The sequence below is a fragment of the Vulpes vulpes genome, chromosome 3 (assembly GCF_048418805.1).
Source record: "Vulpes vulpes isolate BD-2025 chromosome 3, VulVul3, whole genome shotgun sequence".
Lineage (NCBI taxonomy): Eukaryota > Metazoa > Chordata > Mammalia > Carnivora > Canidae > Vulpes > Vulpes vulpes.
The window spans coordinates 126,888,328-126,916,168 of record NC_132782.1 but is presented as its reverse complement, the minus strand read 5'-3'; the positions used below and the strand labels follow the sequence as shown (position 1 = coordinate 126,916,168).

Sequence of the window (27,841 nt, the reverse complement as noted above, 5' to 3'; positions counted from 1 at the left end):
AAAGACAAGACGATGAGCCAAGATATAATGATGGAAGAGGACAGGTTGCTTTTGAGGGATATCTAGATCTCTGGTGGCAAGACAAATACATAAAGTGGTAGATTTAAGGCTGAAGGGGTAGATTTGGACAGCTGTTTTTGCCTGTAGAAAGTCATACAAAGAAAATCTGACTTATTCTGAATGTAGGGACAGCCACTAAAAATATTTGAGACATTTACAACTTGTTTTTAAGAAGCGTTACCTGATATGGAGAGTTCTTCCTATTAGAGTATCATCTTACTAAGAGTAGAATGATTTTAAGCAGCAAACATAAAAGGACCAGGATTACTCTTACTGACATGATTAGCATCATCTCCTAATATAATCAAACTATTCAGGAAACCATGCCAGCGTGGTGAACTTGGAAGCAGAACAAGAACATTTTAAAGAAAATAAATTTATCTGTTTATCTTCATGATGTGGGCTCAAAGAACTCCTGGTCCATTTATTCAGGTGTCTTTAAAGAGATACCAATATTTCCTCAGATTTTTTTCCTTTCTATATGTTTAAAATTGACCAGTCCCTATTACCTGCTTCTGCAGATTAAGATGCACTTTCTATAGATATGTTAATATGATCAAAGAATAATTGCCCTACATCTATTTTATCTCCTTCTGGGGGCTTTGCTTGAACTCATTAAATGATGATTTAATGAACTCTCAGCTGGAATTCTATTTCCCTTATTTCTGAATTCTTGGGAGCCATCTCACAATTATATCCAAGTACTTACAAGTGACACTAGATTAGACAATATTACAAATTAAAAAAAAAAGCAAACTGTCAAAATCATGCCTTTTTTTCTTTTGCTTAAAATTAAATCAGGTTTATTATTTTAAAATAATCTACTGTAATTGTGCACAATCCCTAAACAACTTCAGTTTTTATCTGTGGACAGAAGAGGGTGGTCTAAAAACCTCATTCTATTTTCTGCTAAATAAATAGAAAGTATTCATGATTGTGTACAATTTAGAAACTCCTGATTAAGAAGCTAATTAAGAGTAACTTTTACAGAGAAGAATTCTGGCTCTAAGAAGGCACAAGAGATTTAAGTAAAGGCCACAATGTAGCAAACTTAATACCACAGTTTCTCAATAGACTTTCTTAATTGTAATTATCTTTTTCAGCTGTTAAAATATTTGAGAATCATAATATTTAAAAAATAGTATTTTCTTATGGTAACTGGGGAAAAAAGTCAACTGGTGGTAACAGTAAGAAAAGTGAGGCTAAATATAAAAAAAAAAATACTTCCAGAGTATGAGGTCCCCATGTTCATGATCCTTAAGTTGGACAACTCAATATCGGCAGGTGTCATCAGGTAACTTGTTAGCTTTCAGTCATTTTGTCTATAATAGCTTTTGCTGCTGAAATATGGATGTTTTCATTTGTCACATTTTTACTACCTTCTCTATAAAATCCACTTGCCATGTTTTAGTTGCATTTACTAGTTTCCTTTAAGCTTTCTTAATCTATTTTCTTATCCAATTCAGGGGCCATTTTAAGAGTTAATGGCATAGATTATATTAAAACTAGAATAAAAAAAAGAATTGCGCATGGAATACTTTAGCTATTACTGCTACTACTACCAATATCACTACCATCAATATCACTAATCCTACTTAACTCATTTATACTGCAATAACAATTTTATAATAATGTAATATATCTATTTTCCCCTAGGTTCAGTCAATGTTATAATACGCCCCAAATTGTCAACATGTTTCAATATCCTATCAATTTATTTTGGCAAAGAGTTGAAACAGCTGCATTAAAAATCAATAATTAAAAAATACTTAATAGAGTTCCTAGTATGTGGCAGGCACTTTTCCAGGCACTGCAGATCTACAAACAAAGCAGAATATTCACCCTGCAAAAATTTGACTTTTAATGGCTAAAACGAACTATAATACAGGGAAGTAAATACTATAATAAAGCATAAAGTCTAGTCTGGACATCCAGAAAGGGAACAAGGGCACAGTGGTGTGGGTTTTAGGCTGAGCAAGCAGCTTCCTTTATCTAGACTAAAGAGTGAGAGTAGTACTGGATCATTAGAAGAGTACTATATGAAGCAGAAAAAAGAACACGGAGGATAACAACTTAAATAAGAAAATAATGATAGTTGTAGAGGTCCAGGCAACAGGGGAAAAAAATTTAGATGAGGTAAAACCGGGAACAGTTCAAAATGCAGAAACACATAATTTAATGAGAAAGTGACTAGTGACATAAGCTGTTGATCAAATCATGAAGAGCTTTGAAAGTCATATTTTAAGGAGGTTTTCTTCTATCCTGAAGGAAATAGGGAGCTATGGCAGAGGAGAGAGGGTTTAATGAGGGAATGGCATCATGAGACCTCATTTTAGATAGATCATTATTTCTGTTGTTAGGACAATGATGTCTGGTTGGGAGGCTACAGCAGTAGTCTAGTATTAGTAAGAGTGGGGAACGGTATAGTGAGAAGTGAATTCAAGAAAACTCTTTGGGGTACATACAAATTTTAAGCATTTGGTGGTGAGACAGTGACGATTTATCTCTGTAATATCTTCCGGCAGTTCCTGCTCCCTTTGTGTCTACTGTGACTGCAATAATGGATTTTACTGCTATTTCTTTTGTAATCCTATCTCTTTACCAAGTATTAAAAACAAAACTTCAGGAGGGAAAAACTCAAAACACAAAAAAACCTCACTAGGAGAATATACAAAGTTTTCCCATTTATTTAAGAGTGTCTTAGTGTATGTTCCTTGCTTTACATGTTTGTTTAATCTTCTCATTACTGCTATGTTTTGAGAATATCAGAGGTAAATTACTGGGAAAGGGAAAGAACATGGGTTCCTCTGAAGCAGAGGTTAAAGATTCAATTCTTCAGTCATCTAAAATAGATGTTCGTAAACCCGACTCTAGAATATAATCACCCAAAGAACTTTAAAAAAAAACAAAAATAAAAAACTATACTCATGTCTAGCCCACTCTGTCCACATCATACTCCTCAAATTATATGATACTATTGTTCAGTTTGAATCTCTTATAATTTTCCTGACTGAAATTAAAATCAAGCTAAAATCTGAATTCTATTTCTTTGTATTTTTTTTTATTTTAATTTAGCACAGTGCCTAGAACATTGCATTCATTAAATACTTATATAATTCAATCATTGGTTACTTACTGATAGGTGTTGGGCATGCTATGAGGAAAAGGCAATTAGTACTTCCGGGCCTTTACAACATAAATCAGTAGCTTTCAAACACTGACTCTTAATCATATTTTGAAAATACATTTTTTAATAATATGCAAGGTACACATGCAAGCACACACATCAAAAATAAAAACGCAGAAAAGTGAAAAAATTCACAAAATAACACCCTGACTATGAGCAGCATACTTCGATATTTTCTATTCTATTGTGTTCATTTTTGTAAAATTAAAAATAAAGAAAAGGAATGATGGTTGTAATCCATTATATTGATTTCAATACCAAACAAAGAGAACCACCCAATACATTGAAAAGGCTTTGCATGGTAAATTCTAACTCTACTTCTGAATATTAACGGTAACAAATTCCGCAAGTGCTTTTATTTAAAAAAGAAACACAAAATTTTAGTCTTTTAAAAAAATCCCAATTGTCTCAAACAACTCATTCCACTTACAAAAAGACACAGAGCTTTATATCACTTATCTTTATTACACTTAGAAGAAACTAAAACTGTCATGGGTAAAAATCTCACAACGATCTGCATTCAATGTGATTATTTCTTTAATGAACTCTGTTAGCATCAGTTAGGGGAAAACCTAAAAGTGAGCAACTTTTCACCAGCAATAGCATACATACCGTTAAAAATTAGGAAACATGAGAATATACTTTTGTTAATGCAATGGATTTATCAAGCTGTCCCTGTTAAGTCATATTCAATACAAAGTTTTTCTTTTCTTCTAGACGAACTAATATAGAATGGACAGTACTTATAGAAGATCTATAAATAGTATTTCCAACTACAGAAAGAGAAAATACTCCATTTTCATTAAGTGACCTATGTAACCAATATTTAAGCACTAAGTTCAAAGAGTGAATTCTTTGCTCTTCAGTGTTTTATTAAGCCCTCTGAATAAGGAATCCAAATGTCAAATACCAAAGATGATACACACCTATGGCAGAGAGAACTTTATTTATTTTTTTCTCTACATACTTATCACATTCTCCCTTCTCTATAGTAATAGAAGTTTAATGGGGGCGTATGTTCACCCAGCTAAAGACTGTCTTTCCTCTGCTGCTAGGTATGTTTATGTGACCAGGCTGTGGACAATGAGATAAAAACAAAAGTGATCTGTGCAACTTCTAGGTCATAAACTTAAAAAGAAAGGAGCTCCCTTCCTTACTTCCCATTTTTGTTAGGAGGAATGTGGGCAGATTGGCTCCCTATTGACCAAAGATGGAAGTCAAGTGTTAAGAATGGTTCACACTGATAGATGAGAGAGACTAGACATCTATCTTGTTTAATCCTCATTTTCCTTTCTCAAAGTGACCAAACCTATATTCCAAATAATATGGAAGTCCTATTCAAAAACTGACTTCTCCAATCTGGGTGGAAAAGGTAGATAAAGTGAGTGAAGTTTCATTACAATATAGAAGCATGGTTAATGAACAAAAGCATGTAAGGATGTGAGGCTGTCCAAGTAAAAGGCAGTTATATGGTAATAGAAAGGTCATGAATTCCCATCTCGGCAATCAAGAGTGTCAAATAAACAATTCCTGGAGGTAACGCTAACTTGTCTTCTATAGAAGCTATTTTTTTTGACAAGATTAAACTTTCCTGTATACATTTCATATAAAATACTAAAATAGAACATAACTGCATTCTACACATCACTATACCAAAATGTCAAAAGATTCACTTCCCAGCATGAAAATGCACAGCAACATAAATATGAAAGGACCTCACATTTTAGATGCAGTATTCACACCTCAGTGCAGGGTGAAATGGAGTATTGTGAACGGATATGGCATTATCAAATAACATATGTATGGAGATTTAATGGAATAAAATTTAAAAAAACATTATTGATTCTAACAGATGGAAGATATTGTTATGGCTAAAACCACTCAGACTGATAAACCAAATTTTGATTAAATGTACTTATTATGCAATTAATTTGGAGATGTCTCAATGTATTAATTATTTATTTGGTCCCTATTTTTCCAGTACAGAGTTTCTTTGTAGAAACATTCATAGAGATCACAAAACTGTATTAGCATATACTATTCCATTAATGGAAAATCTATCTTTTATGTACAACTGCTGTAGGAAACCACAATGATGAATTTCAAATATCTATTTGAAAACATTACCAAAATTTCATACTGATTGCCTCACTAAATTATCCATTCATTTTTCACAAAGCGCCTCTGAACCTGTACTTATTGAAGGTAACAGCAACTTACCCAAAATTGCTGGTATTTAGATATACTTCATAGGTGCTGGACTTATTTCCTTATGTTATTATTTCTTGTATGTTAATTTACCATACAAATGTAATGTTGAAAGTAAAGCCAAAGTTGGTGTAATGCCTTTATAAAAATGAAACCTATGAAAATACCAGACCTTTTCTCCTTTCTATTCTTGGGCTACATAGTGGTTATTGTACTTAAATGAAAATAGTACAGAGAAATAGCAATGACAGTGGAACTCGTTTCTGAAGGGAAGGAGGTTCAATATAGACATTTCAAAACTAGAAGGTAGGGATCCCTGGGTGGCGCAGCGGTTTAGCACCTGCCTTGGGCTCAGGGCGCGATCCTGGAGACCCGGGATCGAATCCCACATCAGGCTCCCGGTGCATGGAGCCTGCTTCTCCCTCTGCCTGTGTCTCTGCCTCTCTCTCTCTCTCTCTCTTTCTCTGTGACTATCGTAAATAAATAAAAATTAAAAAAAAAAAAAACTAGAAGGTACAGTGGAAATTTATTTTCCTCTCCATAAGTTTTCATCTACATAAAGGGAGTGACAGAGATGGTCTTAGCCTTGGTAGCAATTACCTAGTAAGAAAATACACGGCATCCTGATAAGAAAAATTTAGTAGGCAAAGAAGCATTCCTGGTAATTTCAATCTAGATACGCTATAAATAAGGAAAGCCCCAAAACAAATGTTATCCAGTGTGTGATCACTTAAAGAAGTGGAACAGTTTCCGTCTCATATAGATTCATTACTTAGCTATTCATATTAAAGGAGCATGAATGTAGGAAAGACAAAGTGGCAGACAAGAGGATGGGCTTACTCAGTTTGTATGCCACAACTGTCCCCAGTATAGGGATATGAAACAATGAATACAAAGACTAAGTTAAATCAACTCTATGCTCTCTCTGGTGTCTCAGTGGAAAAAATAAGTGTGTGGAGCAAACGTTAGAAAACTCAATTTCTGTGGGACACGTAGACAAAACATGCAGCCTTTAGCAGCTATACATTGTCCATGTGACTTTATATAATTATACGTATAATGTGAAGTACAATTAAACATCTCTAAAATTCAGCTAATTATGAAAAGTCTTTAGGACATTTTGGAAAAAGATGAATAGAACAAACAAAACTTGAGCCAATTCTGTTATTATTTATTTAGCCAATTGGTTTTATCATAAAGAGAAATCTACAGCATCTAGACATCATTAAGCTCAAATTCTGAGCTTCCATGGCACAGCTGAAAAACATTTTGTGTCTTAGAGATATTCACAGTAATGATGGCATGGGGAGAGATGGGAAAATTTAAACATGGTCTTGCCAAAGTCTATCCATAGTGAAGGTGAGACAACACAGTTAAGTTATAAATAGAAAACTTTCTTTAGCCACTCATTCCTGTCTGCTCCCTGAACAGATATAACTTCTATCGTGGAAATGTCTGCAGGGAGTTATTCCGGACATTGTCAGGACATTTTTTAAAAATTACAAAGAAAAATATTTAAAAGCAAGCTACTCACCAATTCCAATGAAAGCAGCTTTGTACCCTTCTTCTTTCAAAGTGCTAAGAGTGATTTCATTCACTGAAAGGCTTTTGCCACAAATTATCTATAAGAAAAAATGTTTTGATAATGATATTTTGGCATTTGATTAATTAAAACCTTAACTTTAAACATCAAAAAGAACACAAAATTGATATAAAAAATTCCATATATATGTGGACATATCTTTGTCTTTTAGTATATAGGCTTATGTATTCAAAAGAGTACATAAAAAGAACACTAACATGTCTTGCTCAAGAACTAAATGCATTTTTGCCTTTTAATGAAGTAGCAGAAGAAAAGCTAATATATTTAAAATAAAGTCAGTAAACTTTCATAGCTTGATTAATATGTTCAAGACACTATGTGGGGCACTTTAAACAATAACATGATAAATGAGACACAGTTTCTGCCTCATTGTATAATGAAGATCTGTGAAGATGTACATAATAAATATAATATAAAACAGAGTGTGATCAGTACATGTCCAGAGGAATTCAGAGGATAGAGATTCATTACGGCTGAGTTCACTGGATGAGAATAAAGAGAGGTAGCAGGATTTTAATAGGGCTTTTAAAAATAATAGAATTTTGATAGGGGAGATTGTCCAGGAAAGATGAATAGAGCTGGGAGGCAGAGGGTAGGTACCTCTATGAAAAGTCACGATACTTTGCTCAGTTCCTAAACATGAGCCAATTTTCAGATCTGGCACCCACTAACTGTATAGGATGGGTAAGTCCCCAGGAAAAAGAACCTGCAACATTCTGTCAAATTAATGCTGTAATGATTCCCTTAGTCCCTCTCCAAAGGGAGCTATGGCCATTACCCAGGTAATTATACACTGGATAAAGGGGAATAATCACACGTTTCAAGGACATCGGACACAAATTCTTCACTGACATTGATACAGAGATGCAAGAGTGGAGAACTACAGGGAAAAGGTAAAAAATGGACCCTGGTAAAATTCTGGCTCACAGTGGGACCACTGAGATCACAGCCCCATATAGTGATTATTCCCCCCAGTATTCAACTGCATAAGCAAAATTGCTATACTTGTCAGTTGAAGTAATCCCTACATTGGGTCGCTGGTCTGTGCACTAAGAGCTGTAACAGCTACAATAATTGGGAAGGCCAGAAAACTTCTAAAACCCTAATCGAGAGAGTAAATCAAACATACTACCATATCCTGAGGGTGGTTAGGATGGCGAGAGATGGTGGTGGTCCAGGTTATATTTCTCTGTAATTCCACCAGTCTGGCCCCCACCAAGACCAGATGATTCCTGAAGAATAACTGTAAACTACTGCAGGCTCAACCAAAAAGTACCCGATTGCAGTTTCTGTGACAGATGTGGTATTGTAGCTAATGCAGATTAATAAGGCCACAGGTACACTGCATGTGGTATACTTTTCCATCCCACTTCTGAGAAAAAGGAATCAGAAACAGTTCACATTCCCAGGGGAAAGATAAGAATATTCATTTACAGTTTCGCCTCAGGAATATGTCGACTCTCTCCTGTAATAATATATGTAATCTGAAACTATCTGACCACCCCACAGAACATCAGAGTGATCCATTACATTGAGAACACCATGCAGATTAGACAGCATGAGCAAGAGGTGTCTAGTAGGCTAAAGAGTCTGTTAAGACACATGCACTGCAGAGGGCAGACAATGAACTCTAAGAAGATCAAGGACTACCACTTAAGTGAAGTTTAGGTATCTACTTGTCAGGTGTGTGAAAATACATCCTCCCTACAGTAAAATATTTTGCTGCAATTCTGTTCTCATTTACCACTATAGAGAAGCAAGCACAGCACCTGGTAGGCTTCTTCAGGTTCTGAAGATAACATGTTCTTAAAAACAAAAGGCTCTAAAGTGAGGAAGATGAAATTTTACCCATGAAATAATATTTGAAATAATCTGTACAGAGTATTTAACTAAGTGCAAAACTCTCCTCTAAATACTATATGTATGGACTCACTTAATCCTCACAATTAACCCTATTAAGTGGTATTGGTATCCTCATTTTACAGATGCTGATATTAAGGAACAAGAGGCTTAGACAACCTTTGTCAAAATTGCAATATACAGTCTAACTTCAGACTGAACATGAGTAATAGCTATGCTCTTATGTTTCTGAGGTAAAAGGAGAATGAAGGGCAAAACTGGCACCGTTTCCAAAGGCAGAGAACAACATATTACATGTGAAGACCTACTGAAAATGTAGTATTTCTGGAATATAAAGGGTAAAGCAAAGAATAGAAAGAGAAAGTAGAAGAAGGTGTCTGAGATTGTATCATAAAGGGCCATTTGCTCTCCTAAAATGCTAATTCTATTTTTATATTGGAGGATAGAATACTGAAAGTTCATAAGCAGAGAACAAACAAGATGAGATTAATAACTAACATTCAGAACTCTGGAACATATCAAATACCATAGAACAAGTGAAAACATTAAATAAACATGTACCATTAAAGATGCTTTATAGTATCTAATACTGTGTATTCGTATTAGAAGAATTAAGTACAACTAAATATATGTAATACTGGGGTTTCTGAATTTCAATATATGCTAATTTAAGGGAATAGATTTTTCTTTTATGAAGCTATTTTGCATCATAAAGAAACTTCTATTTATTTTATGAAACATATTACCTCAATATAAATATATAATAAAGGCTAGACATAAAAATAAAATTATAGGTCCAAACATTCTAAATACAGTTTTAGCGATCAGAATAAAAATGCAATTTCCAAAGTTGAGCAGTGGAATGCCCTGCCAATGGGTTAACTCGTGGAAGTGATCCTCAGAATACCTGACTTTAGGTTTAGTTTATCTACTGCCTCAACAAAAAGATTTAGGAAAAACCTCTGTCTTTCCAGAGGTAGTGTGTGTATGTGTGTGTGCGCACATGCGGTTTAATTTAGTAGTGGCAATTTATGTGATCTATCAAATGAAAATAAAGACATCCCAATCTTTCTACTCTAGTAGAGTGAACATGTCTGAGTTTATAATGTACATGAAAGATGCATAAATAGTTCTTATTTCTACATCCCATTTCCCATTACTATTATTAGTAAGCAATAGTATGCAACTGGAGAAGAACAAAAAAAGTTGAATTATACTTTAGTGTATTGAAAACTGAAAAGACAAGTATCTTGACTCTTTTTGTTAATATACTCAGACTAGGATCAGGAAGGTTTTACAATACTATGGATAGACATCGTGAGAAAGATGGATAATAGCCATCATTGGACAGTAGCTCCTCAATGGAAGTGAGACAGAGCAATGATAACAAAATTCAGTGGAGTGACAGGCATGGGGACTCTTCTCTGTTCTGTGCTGGGGAACCCAGCAAAACTTCCCCTTTCTAAAAACCTCAGACTCCCAAACATTTGTCATCTAATAGATAACTAACTCTCAGTCAGATAGAACAAGGAGAAAGACCCTGGACAAAAAAGTTAAAATTTTGTTTGTTATGCCTTGGGAAATTGAGCTGAGATGTGTAACACATAACTAAAACTACTATCATAAGACAACTACAAATATTGAAAACATTCCTCTGGCTGACATACTATGAAATACCAATATTATTTGTTAAATAGATATGATGCTAGAAAAATATCATATGGTAAGCATTTTGTTAGTGTTTTTGTTCCTTTCCTTATTCCTCTGTACTTCTATATATGTAATATTTTCATCTTTATTTTCTTAAACATGGAATACGGCAAATATTGCACCTTCCTCCAGTGGTTTTAGTAATATAGGACAGAGTACTCAAGCTTCTCAGCTAAATTGAGAGTACATTCACTCCATTTCAAGCTCAGTATAAGAATGATTATTATTCTAGTATAAGGGATAAATAGAGTAAGCTCTGAGCCAAAGTTCCATCTAATATCCTCTTTGGGACTTCATGAAATTTTCTTTACACATCCTTAATATGTCTTCATATATATAATAATATATGTAATGTGGACAAAGATTTACAACTTTTTTTGGAGTACAACTCTTTCTACAAATAAAATATATGACACCCATTATTAAAAAATAACAATGTACATGCTCGTCACATTTTTATAGAATATTTGGCTAAATAGATAAAATATTTCCAGAATCTCTATGATAGGAGATCAGATGGAAGAATTTTAAAAATAATATTTGGCTTTAGATGTAAAAATTATTTTGGCAGCTATTGATATACACATATCTCTCCACCTAGTAGTGTTATGATATGATTTTGTATTAGTTTTCCAAAAACATCCTGTAATAACAGAGATGTTTCAAATAAAAATAATAAAAAACAAAATGAGGTGATGAAGAACAAGATCTGAGTTAGGTATTTTCACTGAAATTATGAAGCAGAAGACATGCCTAGTAATTACAAATTAAGTTTAATTAATATCTATCAAAATATTTTGAGAAATGCCAAATATAAAAATATTTAGAAAAAATACAAGATGTTTATGCAAATTTACATTTTTAGCTTTTAATAATGAAGCCATAGAAATACTGTAAAGATTGAGACAAAAATATTTATATCCACCTAGTTTCTGAATTGCAAAACAAAAAGAATAATCTAAAAGTTAGTGACATCATCTGACACAAATATCATACGATACTCTGTTAAAGTCTACTTGGGTTAAAAAAATTTGCAGTGGCCTATATTAAATTTATTATAAAATAAAGATTTCATAAAATATATAATAGCGAAGATACTATTTCTGCTAAAAATATATAATTTTATTACAGTAGATCCTTTGAAGTGAAATCAATTAAGTATACTTGAAAATTAAAAATTGTATACTCTAAAAAATTGTATACTCTGCTGATAAGTAAAATAAAAAACAAAAATTTTAATTCTATCACAAGGATACATGAGCAAATGCAATTATTACCCTAAACAATTCTGTGTAAAAGGAAATGAACAAAACAAAACTAAACTATAATTATTCAAGAAAAATAACAATGGGGCACCTGGGTGGCTCATTTGGTTAAGCATCTGCATTAGGCTCTGGTCATGATCCTGGGGTCCTGGGATCAGGCCCTGAGTTAGGCTCCTTGCTTAGTAGGGAGTCTGTTTTTCCCTCTCCCTTTCCACTGCCCCTGGTTGTGTCCTCTCTCTCTCAAAAAATAATTTGTTAAAAAGAAAAAGAACAACAATATTAATGAGAATATATAGATACTGGCAAGGGTTTATTTAAAAAGAAATTAATAATTTAAAATGGTTTCATTTTCAACCTAGAAAAGTGAAGTCAGCATACAACTCCAAACACTAAAAAAAAAAATAATAGATAAGTATAAGGATAACAGGAGGAAAGAGATAATAAAGATAAAGTCAGCAATTAGAGAATAAGAAAACATAAAACAGAGAGCAGGTTCTTTTAAATACACTAACTAAAGAAACTACGACACACTCTTCTCAAGAAAAAAACTTAAGAAAATAAATTTAGAATATGGAAAAGCAAATTTAATCAGAGGCACAGATGAGATATTTTTATTATATAGTGGATATCATGTTTAAATCAATGCTCACTGGGATCCCTGGGTGGCGCAGCAGTTTGGCGCCTGCCTTTGGCCCAGGGCGCGATCCTGGAGACCCGGGATCGAATCCCACGTCAGGCTCCGGGTGCATGGAGCCTGCTTCTCCCTCTGCCTGTGTTTCTGCCTCTCTCTCTCTCTCTGTGTGACTATCATAAATAAATAAAAATTAAAAAAAAAAAATCAATGCTCACTAATCCAAAAGTCTCAGTGAAACAAATTTTTTCTAGGAAAATATATATTGGCCAAATTGGCATGAGAATGAAACAGTTGAAAAGACTAATAACCATTAAAAAATATAAAAAATAAGTCAGGGGCACCTGGCTGGCTCGATTGCTGGAGCATGTGGCTCTTGATCTTGGGGTCGTGAGTTCAAGCCCACATTTGGGGCAGAGATTACTTTAAATAAGTAAACTTTAAGATAATTTTTTTTAAAAGGTCAAAGTTCCATCTCATAAAACGGCTTTGAGGTAAGAATGACAAAATTTTCGAATTTAGTAAAATAGGTAAGTCTCAAGGCAATATTCTTACCAACAAGAAAATAATGAAATGCTGGGAAATTTATTTTTATAAGGCTACCATAATTCTATTACCAAAACCTCACAAAGATATCAAACACAAATACAGCCAAACAAAAACAGGCTTTCAGTAGATTTGAAAGGATCTACTCTGCAAGGATAGCAACAGTATTTGACTATCCCCTGCTAAATTTCCAGTTTTAATATCAATTACATAAATAAATGCATAAAAAGGAAATCTTTAAAGACTAACAGAGCAAATGTATATGTAGAGACATAATAAAATAATGCAAACATGGATATATTCCAGAATGCAAAAGTTTAGATAATTCAGTATATTAACCAAACATAAGTTTTTTAAAATGTCAATTAAAAAATTTAATACCCTTTCCCCACTAAAATAAAAAATAAAAATTCAATATTCTAATTCTAGAAAAAATAAAAAGCCTATTCAATATGATTAAAATGTTATCTCAAAGACAAAAAGATGCCATGTATTAACATTCTTTTATAACATACTAGAGATTCCAGCCAATGAAATAGTGGGAAAAAAATGTACAAGTAGAGAGCAAAGTCTCATTATTTTATTGTGACACCACCTAACTGGAAAAATATAAAAATTTATAATTTAAAATTAAGAAGACACAATCTATCAAGCTATTAGATATGAAATAAATTCAAATTATTCAACAGGAAATTTAACTAAGAACATAGTTGGGAGTAAAGATGAATTAATCTTCGTTTTGGGTATGATGAGTTTATGTTATTTGGATGACAGATATGTTCATTAAACTAATAAAACTACTAAAAATATAGGACTAGAGTTTGGGGCTCCTGGATGCCTCAGTCAGTTAAGCATCCAAAGCTTGGTTTGGGCTCAGGTCAGGATCTCAGAGTTGTGGGGATGAGCCAAATGTCAGGCTCTATGCTCAGTGGGGAGTCTGCTTGGGATTCTTTCCCTCACCCTCTCCCCTTATCCTCCTTTGAACTTTCTCACTCTCTGTCTCTCTCTCTCTCTAAGATAAATACATATTTTTTAAAGACTTTTTACAATGTTTTTATTCATGAGAGACAGAGACATAGGCAGAGGGAGAAACAGGCTCATCCCAGGGAGACCGATGCAAGACTCCATCTCTGACCCCAGGATCATGCCCTGAGCCCAAGGCAGACAGACACTCAACCACTGAGCCATCTAGGTGCCTCAATAATTTTTTTTTTTTTAAAGAACATAGGACTATAGTTTGAAAGGATGGTTTTAAGGGAGCCAGGGTGGCTCAGTCAGTTAAGTGTCTGCCTTTGGTTCATGACCCCAGGGTCCTGAGATTGAGCCCCATATCAGGCTTCCGGCTTGGCTGAGAGTCTGTTTCTCCCTCTTCCTCTAACCCTGCACCCTACCTTACTCGCTCTTTCTCTGTCTCAAATAAATAAATACAATCTTAAAAAAAAGAAATGTAAATAATTTTTTTAAAAAAAGAAAGGATAGTTTTAGGATAGTCCTTATACTACTAATTGGCAAAAGTAAATTCTCAATAATTATCTGTTGAATAAATGAAACAAACCTATTAGAAAGAAAAAAGAAAAATTGAATAACCAATTATATTAGAAGATCATGAGAGCCAAAAATACATATATACAGACAGTCACATATAAACACATACACACATACATACATTAAGAATGTGTCATATGCTGCACAGGAGTCAAAGAGTATGAATCTAGAGCAAAATTCACATCAGTGCAGGAAATTATTGTAGACTTTAAAATATAAAATGTTAGTTGAGAAGTACAAACAGAAGGGACTTTAAGAAGAATTTGGTGAGGAGAAAAAGGAGGGAATAAATGTACACGGTTTTTAAAAAATGTATCCCTTTAGGTCTAAAGTTTATAAATTGTAATAGCTGTAAGTATCCTATCATTAGATACAATTCCTCAAAGCTGAAAAAAAAATCTCCTTGCTGTCTCTCCCCAGAATTATACGTACAATTTATTTCTTACTAAGCAAGTTTTAATAAATATCTCTTTTTATCTTAAAAACAACCTGAGAGGTTTTAACTATCTTAAAAAGATAGTATTGACCTCCTCTTTAATTCAGGTTCTAATTTTTTCTTGATAATACAATCAATTCACAAGGTTTAAAAATCAAATGCACAAAATGGTAGTCAATTATTCCTATATCTTTCCTAAAGCAATCTTATGCTATCAGATTCTCTTCTTTCCAGAGATATTCTCTGTATATATAAGCAGATAAGTTTATATTTTACACAAATGGTAGCACACATTCACACTTCTTCTTTTTTCGTTTTTTTTTTTTTCTTTTTTAGTAGTACACACTTTTACCTTTGAACAGATATTGATCAAATCTAAGGATATTAATTGATTTTGTCAAAATTATCTGACTATAAAATTAGAAAGTTACATGACTACAGCTAAAATGTATATTTTTCTGGCACTCAGTACATTCATTCACTCCTATGTCCTTGATGGGTTTCCTAATGAGAATAATGGGTATACCCTAATTTATGCAATATATCTGGTACTCAAAAATTGAATGTAATTTTGCAATTACTTATCAGAATAATTTAGAAGCGCTTTAAATTAATTTCTGACTCATCTTCAATTGGTTCTAACACCTTACATATCACTGATTCATCTTCAATTGGTTCTAACACCCAGCATATTAGTTTACACCTAATATATTAGTTTGAAGTCCCAATAAATACTCTTTTCCTTACTTAATGAGATTTAATAGGAACTAGTATTCAAAATGAAAGACATTTAAAAGAATATATTTTTAAAAAGCAAAAAATCACCCTTAAATGATCTATTTTGAACATTATTTTTGAACGCCAAGCTTTCATGAAGTTGTGCACATCTGTTCTATGTACTTATTTGCTATAAGATTATTTGTTTAGTGATTATGTGTAAATGTTTCATCCCAGCCACTGCCAAATAAAATGTAATGAGAAGTATAAAAGCACAAAATACTGTTTTGAGTGTTTCCCCTTTTTATTATTTTAGTTTTGATTTCTAAATGCAAAGAGCCACGAGTTTGTTAATCACTTTTCAAAATATCTTTTGCATGCACTTATAGAATGTATTATGTAAATCACAGTACTTTATTAATATACTGTGTATATCTACTATATATAATTAACATTTTTGAAACAAAAATAGCAATATGTTCCAGTGAAGAACCAGAGTATAATACTCCTAATTAATAGAAAGGAATAGGGATATGTACAGACAAATTCTGAAAACATAAATGTTAACTTTTGGCCATCTTTAAAAGAACAACATTTATTTCACAAAACAAGGAAAAAGACAAAGCTGTTGCTTCCTACCCCACTGATTTGCTGCTTATGTTAAGAAAGGATTATCACATTAACACTACAGACATGATACATATAATAAATAAAATAAACCTCTGCAAGAAAATATGGTCCAAATTGTGAAATACAAATGTTTTGGAATGCACACAACTTGCATGAAAAAAAATGTGATTAAAGAAGCCAAATCCTTCTATTAGCTGCAGTGAACCCCTAAAGCAATTTAGGAATTTGTTTCTTACAGACAATTAATCACATGCAGGCGTGCCAGATGAGAACTATTGATTGCCCTTTTCCAGGCTAGTGGCATTCAGACAGTAGACAGACAAATGCCCTAAGCAAGGAGAAGCATCTTTCGGCTTCTGCCTGGTGTAGCTTTTAATTGTTCTTTCCTAAAATGTGTGACATTTTGCTGTTAATCTTTAGTGTAGAGCTTACTCCTTTCTCTTTGAGCAATACACATGTGTTAAGTTTTTCATTTACCTTTACACCAAGGTCCTTCATAAGCTCAATCTCAAAATTCACCGCATCATATGGTAGCCTGAACTGAGGGATTTCAGAAATACTGAGGGGGGAAAAAGAAAACAAAAGAAAAAAAAAGCATTTGTTGAAAAATTATTAATCTTTAAAAAATAGCAACATATCTATATTGATCACTATTAAAAGAAAAAGCACCTTTTCTAAGAGTATTTTTGTATCACAGGAGTGTGAGAATATCCAAATTTTACATACATAACAAAATATTATATGAACAACAGTAGAAACAGTAGCAAATGATGTGAAAATAAGTATAAACAATGGAAACAAATAAATAGACAATTGGTCAAAAGTTAAATCCAATACTTTTAAGTTTATTAAAGTATTTACTTGAATTATCTACTAATAATCTATGAATTCCTAAGAAAATAAAATCTTAAAAACACAAAAGTTAGCTGAAACTATTTTTAGTGTTTAATATACATAAATACACATACACACATACATATATATTCCACAAATACACCACGAGCTTGTTCAAATTCAAATCTTAACTTTGTATTACCATGCTGTTTAGGACATTATGAGATTGGCTCCATCTGATCTACAGAACATTTTTTATAGTAAACCAATCTTCTTCTATTAAAGCAGTAGGTGTCCCAAAAGGATACAGTCATTAAAAAGTAATCCTATTTAATATCAGTGCTCGCTATTTGCACTTAAAAAAATGAGTCCTAAAATATAACCATTTCAACAATATAAAGGTTTATAGAGTATCAATGTCAAGGGCAAGTAACTCTTCAATGTTTTGTAGCAATAAAAAGGATATGTATGTCAGGAACGTATAGTAATTCATTTATTCAGTTATCTACTTATTCAATAAGCATTTATAAAGTGCCAGACACAGCATTAGCTGCAGTGATTTCATGGTGAATTTTACCAAATACCCACTTTCAATATATTCTCATTCTGGTGGGGAAAGTTACATAAATAATAATTACAATAGAATGTAGTACATGCAATGAAAGAGATATATTCAGGTACTACACATCTGTAAAATAAATAAATAACTGTTGAAGATGAACCTAATGGATCCTATCACTGCCAAGTCTTTCAAAGTACACATGCATATTTTTCATTCTTTGGTGACTTAAGAATTTAATCTTTTGATACATAAAACAATTTGTAAGATACCATGCTCAGTGCTATGGAAAATACAATGTATTAAACAGTATAAAAACAATCCCCTACACTTAAGGAATTTTTCATTTGGTTAGGACATAAGATTATATGTAAGAGTAAATGTGGGCCTCAGTCGGAGATAAAAATCTCAAGATGACATGTGGACTCTAGCCACCTGACCTTGAAGTCATCATAATGCTCTGGGCACTACAGTCAGAGGCCTTTGTACAGTATTAGAAGTGATTATGGATAGTTATATTGTGACATATTTTACTCACAAATGGATGAGGTCAGCAGACTCATGTATACACACACACAGATGGGGGATGTATACACACACAGTACACTGTGACAAAATATCAATGTGAACAAGAGTATTTCAAAGGAGGGGAGGCTTATTAGGGGATGAGATAATCAAGTAGGTGAAATATGACAAATGACTAATTCTCCATTAACTGGAGAAAAGGGAAGGGATGAAAGGACAAAGAAAACGCCAAGGAAGAGAAACAGAAAGGGGAGGAGGAAAAAAGTGTACATGCTGTGCTCAGGGAATGGACAATGGAGCAAAGGGATGTTAGGGGTGTTGGGAAGCTTTATCAGGAACACCACAGCCCTGCGTCAGATTTCCTGAGTACTGGATGAATTCCTCCTTGTCACCGAACTTTAAATACCATCTACATGTAATAAATCTCACATTTTTATCCTCATACCTAAATTCCAGACCTTTATGTTCACTTGAATTCTAATACGTATCTCAGATTTATCATGCCCCAAACTACACTTTGGATCCTCAGAAAATTCCATTTTATAAGTTGCTCAAGCTTCAAATTCCTTCATCTTTATTCCCTTACCAGCAAAATTCCAAACAGGCCATAAGGAGGTGTATTGATTTAGACTATTTAAAACAGTTGTAAGACTGATTAAAATAAACCTGTTTAATATATTCACCATGAGCTGCTCTCAACAATGTCACTGATATTCTAAACTCTGTCTCCCCACCCTCCCAAAATACCTTTGATAGATCTAAATTCTAAATAATCACTATTGTGGGTGCCTGGGTGGTTCAGTTGGTTAAGCATCTGCCTTTGGCTCAGATCACAATCCCAGGTCCTGGGATTGAGTCTCCAGTCGGGCTCCCTGCTCCCCTGCTCCCCTCTCTACAGGGAGCCTGCTTCTCCCTCTCCCTCTGCTGGACACTCCCCCTGCTTGTGAGTAAGCAGCTTTCTCTCTCTCTCTCTCTCACTCCACCAAATAAATAAATAAAATATTCAAAAATAAATAAATAATCACTATTGCTATAGAGTTCTAGTAATATGTTTTTAAGTTTGAAATTGTCCCAATTTTATTACCTATTCTTCAATAAGCATGGACTTTTACAGGGAAGTTAATATTGGAAATGCAAGATAAACTGTAGCCACTGACACATACTGATTGAGCTACAAGCATTACTTGTTCCAACTTCCCATAGGCAGCATTTGTCTGCACCCTTCACTATTACATGTTCTAATGAAACGGTTGATTTGGAATTGATAAAATGATAGACATGATGCAATATGAATTACTTCAATTCTAATATTGGGCAACTACGAGGAGTTTTTGTGTTTCAAATTAAAATTAAAGTAGGGACATTGTGTGAACTGTATCTTTAAAACTGAAATTATTTCAATTGTTAATGTTTTGTTTTATAGGAATGAATCAAAATAATTTTTATTACTGATTATCATGTGAATCTTTTTGAAAATAACTTTTTTGCATAGACTAGACAATAAACATGTTTAAAAAAAATCTCCAGGCATCAAATGTGCTAGGTACACACCATTAAACTGCCATTAAAAACAAAACAAAACAACAACAACAAAAAACCCTAATGCATTTGTCATCTCTGACATATTCTATATTTGGTTTATTGTTTTATTGTCTGCCTCCCATCACTAGAGCGTAAGCCCCATGAGAACAAGCACTTTGCTTTGTCTGTATTTGAGCTCTAGTGCCTGAGAAAATAACCAGCATATAGGAGATCAATAAATATTGAAGGAGGCTGTGAGTAAGGTAAGGAGGGAGGGAGGGAGGATGTGAGGGAAGGAAAAGGTAGGTAATATCAGGTAATGGCTTTCTGTGTGAAGCTAGCTCCATTGTCTCCTAGATTATGGGAAGCTATTGAGAGATTTCAAGGAGAAAAGTTATATAATCAGATTTGGAAACTATAAGAAAAATGAATTTGAAAAAAACAAATCAGGAAGCAAAGAGAACCATAATGGAGTCTACACTACAGTGGTGAGATGTCAGGGGCATAGAGGTCAAGGGGTAAAACGGCATTTTATAAAGTAATCACACAATATAAATTGCCAGGCCACTGAAGAGTAGTGCACGGAATTCCCATATGTTTTGGGGATGCCATCCACTGAGAGAGCATATTCAGGAAGAGGAACAATACGGTGAAGTTTATAAGAGAAAATGTCCAGGATTTGAATGTATGACCAGGACAGAGAGGTTAGAACTAATAGATATTTTTAAATAATATAAACTTTAAATAAATTTTTAAATAGTTCACAAGTAAGTGGTAACTGAAACGATGAGAATAAATGAGATCACTGGCAAGATTACATGGTGAGAAAGGGGATAAAAGAATGAAAGAATATGACTGGAAAGATTACTTTCCAGGTTTGTTGTGCTTATGAAAACAAACTTCTATTCCTCTGTCCTCTTCTAACAATCAAAAGCATTGAAAGAAATTTTTCTTGTGGCAACCATATCCTTTAGTATTGTCAGTGGAGTGTCAGATAACCTAAAAACAACAACCCCAAACAAAACAAAACAAAAACTTTCTTCTATGTTCATGTTTCTTTCAAGTAAATGGAATTTACCTATACCAAATCCTATACTTTTCAAAGCACAATTCTAATACTTTTAATAGAGCTTTGCTTCTATTTATGGTACAGGTACCACACTTTATATCTGTGCTGCATCACATATTTTCTTAAAATATTTCCTATTGATAAAACTATTTCATCTAAACCCCATTTTTTATTGTCAATTAATATGAAATGAAACAGACATAGTGAAAATGTTTGAAAAAACTAAAGCAAATGAAACCATTGCTTTGATTATCTTACATAACAAAAATGTCATAGTTCATGTATATTAATTTTTAGAAAGAAAAGACAAAATCAAAAGTATACACACACACACACATGCACACTTACAGTTTAATACCATCTTTATTTCTCTCTATTACCATAATATCAAGCCCTTTAACCTTTTCAAACTCATGTCCTGAAAAAAGAAGCCACAGTGGTAGGAATGCAAAACTACTGATTATTTTAATATTGTCGCCGCATCAAAAAAAATCAATCCTGTTCAATGCAACAGGGATTAAGTCCTTGCTATCTTTCACCAACTCAAGTGATTTTTTAAAAAAAGTGGTTGTGATACTAATTCACTAGGGATAAAAGAATCTGTTTGGATGCAAAGGAGAAGGAAAGATAAAACTTGACATCACCTCTTTAAGCAATTGATTTCAAATACAAAGCTAATTTAATCTTTTTTAGCCACTTTGAAGATACAAGAGAATGAGAGGCATCTGTAAGTGAGAAAATAAATTAACAGGAAAAGGTTGTAGTTGTAATGCTGGCTAGATTCCAATGTCAGTTTTTATAATCCTGTAACAGTGGTACATAATGCCTCTTCCATGGGACAGTCCAAACAAGGCTGATTCAACATTTCATATTGTCCCTAGATACTGGGAACATTCAAAGTCAAAGGAAAGAAAATAAATCAAAAAAGAATTTTTAAAAAATGTTTGGTTATTAATCCAGGCGAATCTGTCCCACTAGAAAATGCTCAGCAAATACATAAAAATATACAAGTTTAGTGTTAGTTTATATGATTTAGAAATGCCTATTCTGCATTTGAGTTACAGAAAGATAGAGATGCGACCAGCAACCAGAATAATCTACCAAAATTGTCCACACAGAATAATTCACAAACAGGGCTTGTTTCATTTTAGGCTTCTTGTGAAAATGCAATTAAGGGGCAAAAAGATTTTTCCTAGACTACTAGGGTAATACAACAATTAGGTTCATATTTTTTAAATTAGCTCACGTATTCATTGATGTGTATAATTGAAAAAAAAATTTACAATGCTTATACATATGTTGCTAATAGATTATGTTTTTCCTAATTAATAAAGCTGTGGTAAAACACCATTAGAAAGATAGTCTAAATCATTCCAGCAAAATAATATATTAGGTATTTCACATTCCAGGAATAAATAAAAAAACTTTATAAAATATGTTTAATCCCTTAAAACTCATAGTGGTGAAGCATCAATATAGAAAAAAAATAATTATTTCTTGACAATCAGGTTATTTTTTCTTCAGTTTATGCTTCAAATCCTCTTTAATAGGTTTTCCTATTATATGATACCTTGGCTTGATGATTAAGTCAAATAGTTTTATATTAATGCAAGCTTATCTTGGGTTTAGCATATAGTCATTTGACCAATATTGACATTTTATAATTACTGACACATATTTATAGGTTTCATAAAATATAGAACACATAAGCACAACTTTTAGTCAAAACCTGGTTAAATGTATTCCCTGTGATGATTAAATATGATAAATTTACTTTGAGAATAGTTTAGTAGCCATTACACATAAATGCTATAAGTACAACAGATATGCCAAATGATAGTATTTTATAATTCAAAATGTTCTGATGTAAGATGATATATTCATAAAAAACAACAATAAATTGAGTAATATTATTAACTTCCCACTCAAATTCTTTCATTTTTACATCATTTTAAGTAATATCCATTACCCATTTAAAATAAATTTTATTTCATTCTAATCACAAATGTAATATATGTTCATTATAGAATTCTATATACTTTAAATAAAGCAAAGTTCTCCAGTTTCTTTTTTTTAAGATATATTTATTTAGAGAGTACAGGGGGGAGGGCCAGAGAGAGAGGGAATCTCAAGCAGACTCCCTGCGGAGTACAGAGCCCGACATAGGGCTCAATCTCAGAATCCTGAGATCACAACCTGAGTCAAAATCAATTTGGATGTTTAACCAACTGAGCCATCCAGGCACCCCCTCTCCATCCAATTTCTAAATATGGTTTGAATATCTGATAATCACTAATACAAAGTAAATATTTTTCATTTCAGTGAATGACTCTTCTGGGAATTAAAGACTGTAACTGAATCCTCTTTTACAATAATGATGCTGATTAATATCAAATATTAGTAAGGTATTTATGAAATAAAACTGCATAAATGTACATTAAATGGAACAATTTTAGTAGACTGACATAATTTTAATTAAATGTAAAAGTTAAGAGATTTTAAACTGAAAATATGTGAGCAGGACAAGTCTATGTATACAACAGAATGTATTACCCCGTATTCCACAGAGCTAGGTTTTTCCTATCTCTAATTTCTATAATTTTCAGATATACCTCCATTAAAGGACAGATTCACAGGGATGAAATGAGTTTTTATACGACTGTTTCCTCTACCCATAAAATATTTTGCTGAGATTTATCTTAAATTCACAATACTAGACAGGGAAATTTTTAAATAAATATTGCTTAATGCCAACTGTAAATTTAAAGTGAATAATGAAATCAAAATTGAGCATTCAGAAAAAGAACATTTAAAATACCATCTGTGAGCTTGAAGTTCCTATACGATTATGAACCAACAATATTCATAAATGTTCTATGCCATCATTTTTTATTCTATAAACATGAGAAAAGAAAGTAGGCATTACCTTAAACCACCAACGTATTCTTGTTTTTCAAAGATAGTGATATCAGAGTAGCCTAATCGAGCCAAAAAGGAAGCACAACTTATACTTGCAGGCCCAGCACCAAAAAGAGCAATCTTTGCAGAATAGGCTTCAGGCATTTTTTCTGGAGGAGGCAGAGAAGGATTTCGAATTTGTGTGATATTCATTGCTTTGAATACCTATGGAGAAATCAATTGCCATGGTTAAGAACTATAAACTAACTTTTATACCCTCAATTTGATGTTTCAAAGTCATTAGTGTTTTAAATGGAAATATAAAGTACATTTTCAGTATTCATATGTTACAATTAGAAGTTGTATTAGGTCAGGAAGATGACATCTTACACTTGACTCTTTCTCGATCTTTGGAATCTCTTTTCATATCACCTCCTATAGGTGTCTCACTTTACTTACACCCACCTCTAGGCCAAGTTAAGTGCTCCTGCTCTGAAATCCTTCCTATAGTATATGTTGTATGCCTCCAACATAAACACCAATGTCTATGTGGCATGTTTCCATGTTAGTCAGTAGAACATTTGTTCCTTGAGTCAGAGAATATATCATTTATAAACACACACATATAACTTACAACTATATGTTTTAGTCATTTTTAAAATCATGTCACCATTATACTACCAGCAGTTAGCACTTACCCAGCACACAGAAAACATTCAGTAAATAATCTATTGACATCCGCTTCTAATTATGATAGATTAGCTTTTTTTCATTTAAAAATTGTATTTAAATTCAATTAATATATAATGTATTATTGGTTTCATAGGTAGAGGTCAGTGATTCGTCAGTCTTATACAACACCCAGTGCTCATTACATCACATGCTCTCCTAAATGTCCATCACCCAGTTACACCATCCCCCGCTCCAGTGACCCTCAGTTTGTTTCCTATGATTAAGAGTTTCATGGTTTGTCTCCCTCTCTGACTTCATCTTGTTTTTCCTCTTCCCTATGATCCTCTGTTTTGTTTCCTAACTTCCACATGAGTGAAATGATATAATTGTCTTTCTCTGATTGAGTTATTTCGCTTAGCATAATATCCTCTAGTTTCAGCCACGTCATTGCAAACGGCAATATTTCATTTTTTAATGGTTGCATAGTATTGCATTTTGCATGTGTGTATGTGTGTGTATCACAGCTAGATTAGCTTCTGAAGGATAACTTTTTAAAATATTTTGGAAGTATTGAAGAGCCATCTGAAGTAAGTCAGGGGCCAAGATCTCAGAGGAAAGAGAGTAGCAGAGAAGTGATGACAGCTCAAAAAGTTACTATTACCCTAAGAGAATCAACCACTTCATATCAGAGGGAGGAAGGCTATGAATCTTGTAGAGGATCACAGCTCAGAAGAGACAGCAAGAGATTTTGACAAACTCCTAGGACTACAGAGACACAGAGTTTGGGAAATTTAAGAGATCAGAAACCAGAAGCAAAAGAAAGTGCAGAAAAGTGAGCTTAATTTTTAAACTGCATAGGATAAACAGAAAATCTCTGTAAAGAAAAGAAGTTTCTGTACTTTGATGATCCAAAGGAAACAAAAACAAGTGTAATTGTTTTAGCTAAGAAGGAAGAACTCCAGCTGAAACTCTTGGAGAGCTACACTCTACAAGTGGGACAAACCAGAGGTAGACAAGCAAACTGAATCAGCTCAGCCCTTGTGAATAAAGGTGACTAGTGATTAAGTTCACACTGTATTTATTTAATAAATGATAGAATGGACATTCTGTGGAGAATAATAAGTCAACCATAGCATTTAAAAATTATCATATACAATGCCTGCTTTTTTGGCAAAAACAAAAAATTCTAGGCTTGCCAACAACTAAGAACTAAAAACTGCCAAGAAATAAGAAAATAGAGATACATATAAAATCCAATAAGTGTAGTTACCAAACATAGATTTTAGAATAACAGGATTAATATGTTAAAAATTAAATAATAAGAATATGAACTTTACCAGAAAACTGAATTGGAAAAAAAAATAATAATAAAATAAATAGAAGAAGAAAAGAGTGGAAATTAAAAAAAAAAAGAAAACCTAAACACATGTACTTAACAGCATATGGGAATATGGGACAGGTGATCAAAAAAGGACATGCATACTGGGATCATAAAAGGAGAGGAGGGCAGCCCAGGTGGCTCAGCGATTTAGCACCGCCTTCCGCCCAGGGCATGATCCTGGAGAACCGTGATGGAGTCCCACATCAGGCTCCCTGCATGGAGCCTGCTTCTCCCTCTGCCTGTGTCTCTGCCTCTCTCTCTCTGTGTCTCTCATGAATAAATAAATAAATAAAACCTTTAAAAATAAATAAATAAAAGGAGAGGAAAGAAAGTGAGATAATAGTGATATTTCAAAAGAAACAGACCTAGAACTTCTCCAAACTAATGAAAGACATGAAGGCAAAAGTTCTAAAACCTTTTAAAAAGGTAGATATAAAGAAACTCATGCAAATCACAGTAAAATTACTATGAACCAAAGTAAGAAAAGGCAGCACTGTAAACAACCAAAAAAAAAAAAAAAAAAGAAAAAAAAAAAAGACCTTGTCAACAAGCAGCAACAAAGGGCTAAAAGTTTTCCTCTCAAAAGAATTGATGGAAGACAAGGAAATGGTATCTTTTTGATCAGTGAATGAAAATACCTTCTATTTGGAATTCTATTCAGAAGGAAAATATCTTTCAAATATGAAGGCAAATTAAGACATTTGCAGGGAATGTTTGTTGGAAATAATAAAGGATATGAATAAAGGATAAGAATGAAGAGTATTAAAGGAAGTTCTTCAGGAAGGCACAAAGGGCACTGAGAAATATAAATATGTGGGTAAGTGAAAATGACACAGACTATAGTTTACTATAAATGAAAACTGAAATACATAATAAAAGGTATCAGAGGTTAAACTGAGTGAAAGTGCACTGGATCATAGCTTTGTCTAGGAAGTGGTAAAAATAATAATATTTATTAGGCATTAATCAATTAAGGATGTTTTACATCTACAGTATCAACTAAAAGAATAGTGAAAGAATATTTAACAATTAAGTTGTTGAGGGGAAAGTAGAATTTTAAAGATACTTTAATAATACAAAAGAAATAAATGAGAGAAAATTAAGGCAATAGTTGCGTGGAAGGGGAGAGTAGAAGAGGAGAAAAAAATAGTAAGAAAGTGAATATAAATTACACACATGTGAATATTACATTACATGTAAGTGGATTAAAATTACAATTAAAGGATTAAGAGTAGAAAAGTTATAAAGATTGAAAAAAGTTATTCTAGAGCAGCCCAGGTGGCTCAGCAATTTAGCACCACCTTCAGCCCAGGGCGTGATCCTGGAGACCCAGGATCCAGTCCCATGCCAGGCTCCCTGCAGAGCCTGCTTCCCTCTCTGTCTGTGTCTCTCATGAGTAAATAAATAAATTTTCTTTTAAAGAAAGTTATTCTATGCAAATACTAAACAAAAGAAAGCTGGTGTAGGTATACCAGTATCAGACAAATTAGACTTTAAAGAAAAATGCATTACTAAAGTTAAACAATAATAATAATGTCAATCTGTCACTAAGATTTTCCTCTAAAGCTAAAGGTTAACTGAATAACAATTTCAGAATCTATAAAGAGAAAGAGAACTAAAAGTGAGAAAAATGGATCAATATTTTCTCACTATTTTCTTCTCATCAAAACTTGACTGTCAATACAAGTGGCCTATGAATACATACATATTAAGGATTAATTATGTAATATTTAATAGATTACCTCACAAGGTTATTAGCATTTTAGAGCTAAGTTAGGCAAATGGGGTTTTCTTGGGAGTAAGTTATCAGGGAGATAGGACTTGATGTTTTTCTTGAATTCCTTCTATATTCATCACCAACTACACAGATGAAGTAAAGCATTTCAAACTATTCAAGGAATATCCAAATTATCTTACTTAAAAATTATACGGTGGCTGGGTGGCACAGTCGTTTTAAGTGTTCACCTCTTGGTTTTGGCTCAGG

At 33.1% G+C, this 27,841-nt stretch overlaps 1 protein-coding gene across 4 annotated transcripts in view; it reads right to left on the bottom strand.

Annotated features, from left to right (window-relative positions):
* DPYD (dihydropyrimidine dehydrogenase) overlaps positions 1 to 27,841 on the bottom strand; it is a 793,145-nt gene that overhangs the window by 528,702 nt on the left and 236,602 nt on the right. For all 4 annotated transcript variants that reach the window (XM_072754539.1, XM_072754541.1, XM_072754540.1 and 1 more), the window contains 3 exons: positions 23,833 to 24,029; positions 16,876 to 16,957; positions 6,990 to 7,077 (listed from right to left, as the gene is read on the bottom strand). In XM_072754539.1, coding sequence (XP_072610640.1) covers positions 6,990 to 7,077; positions 16,876 to 16,957; positions 23,833 to 24,029 — 367 coding nt within the window. The remainder of the gene's footprint in view (positions 1 to 6,989; positions 7,078 to 16,875; positions 16,958 to 23,832; positions 24,030 to 27,841) is intronic.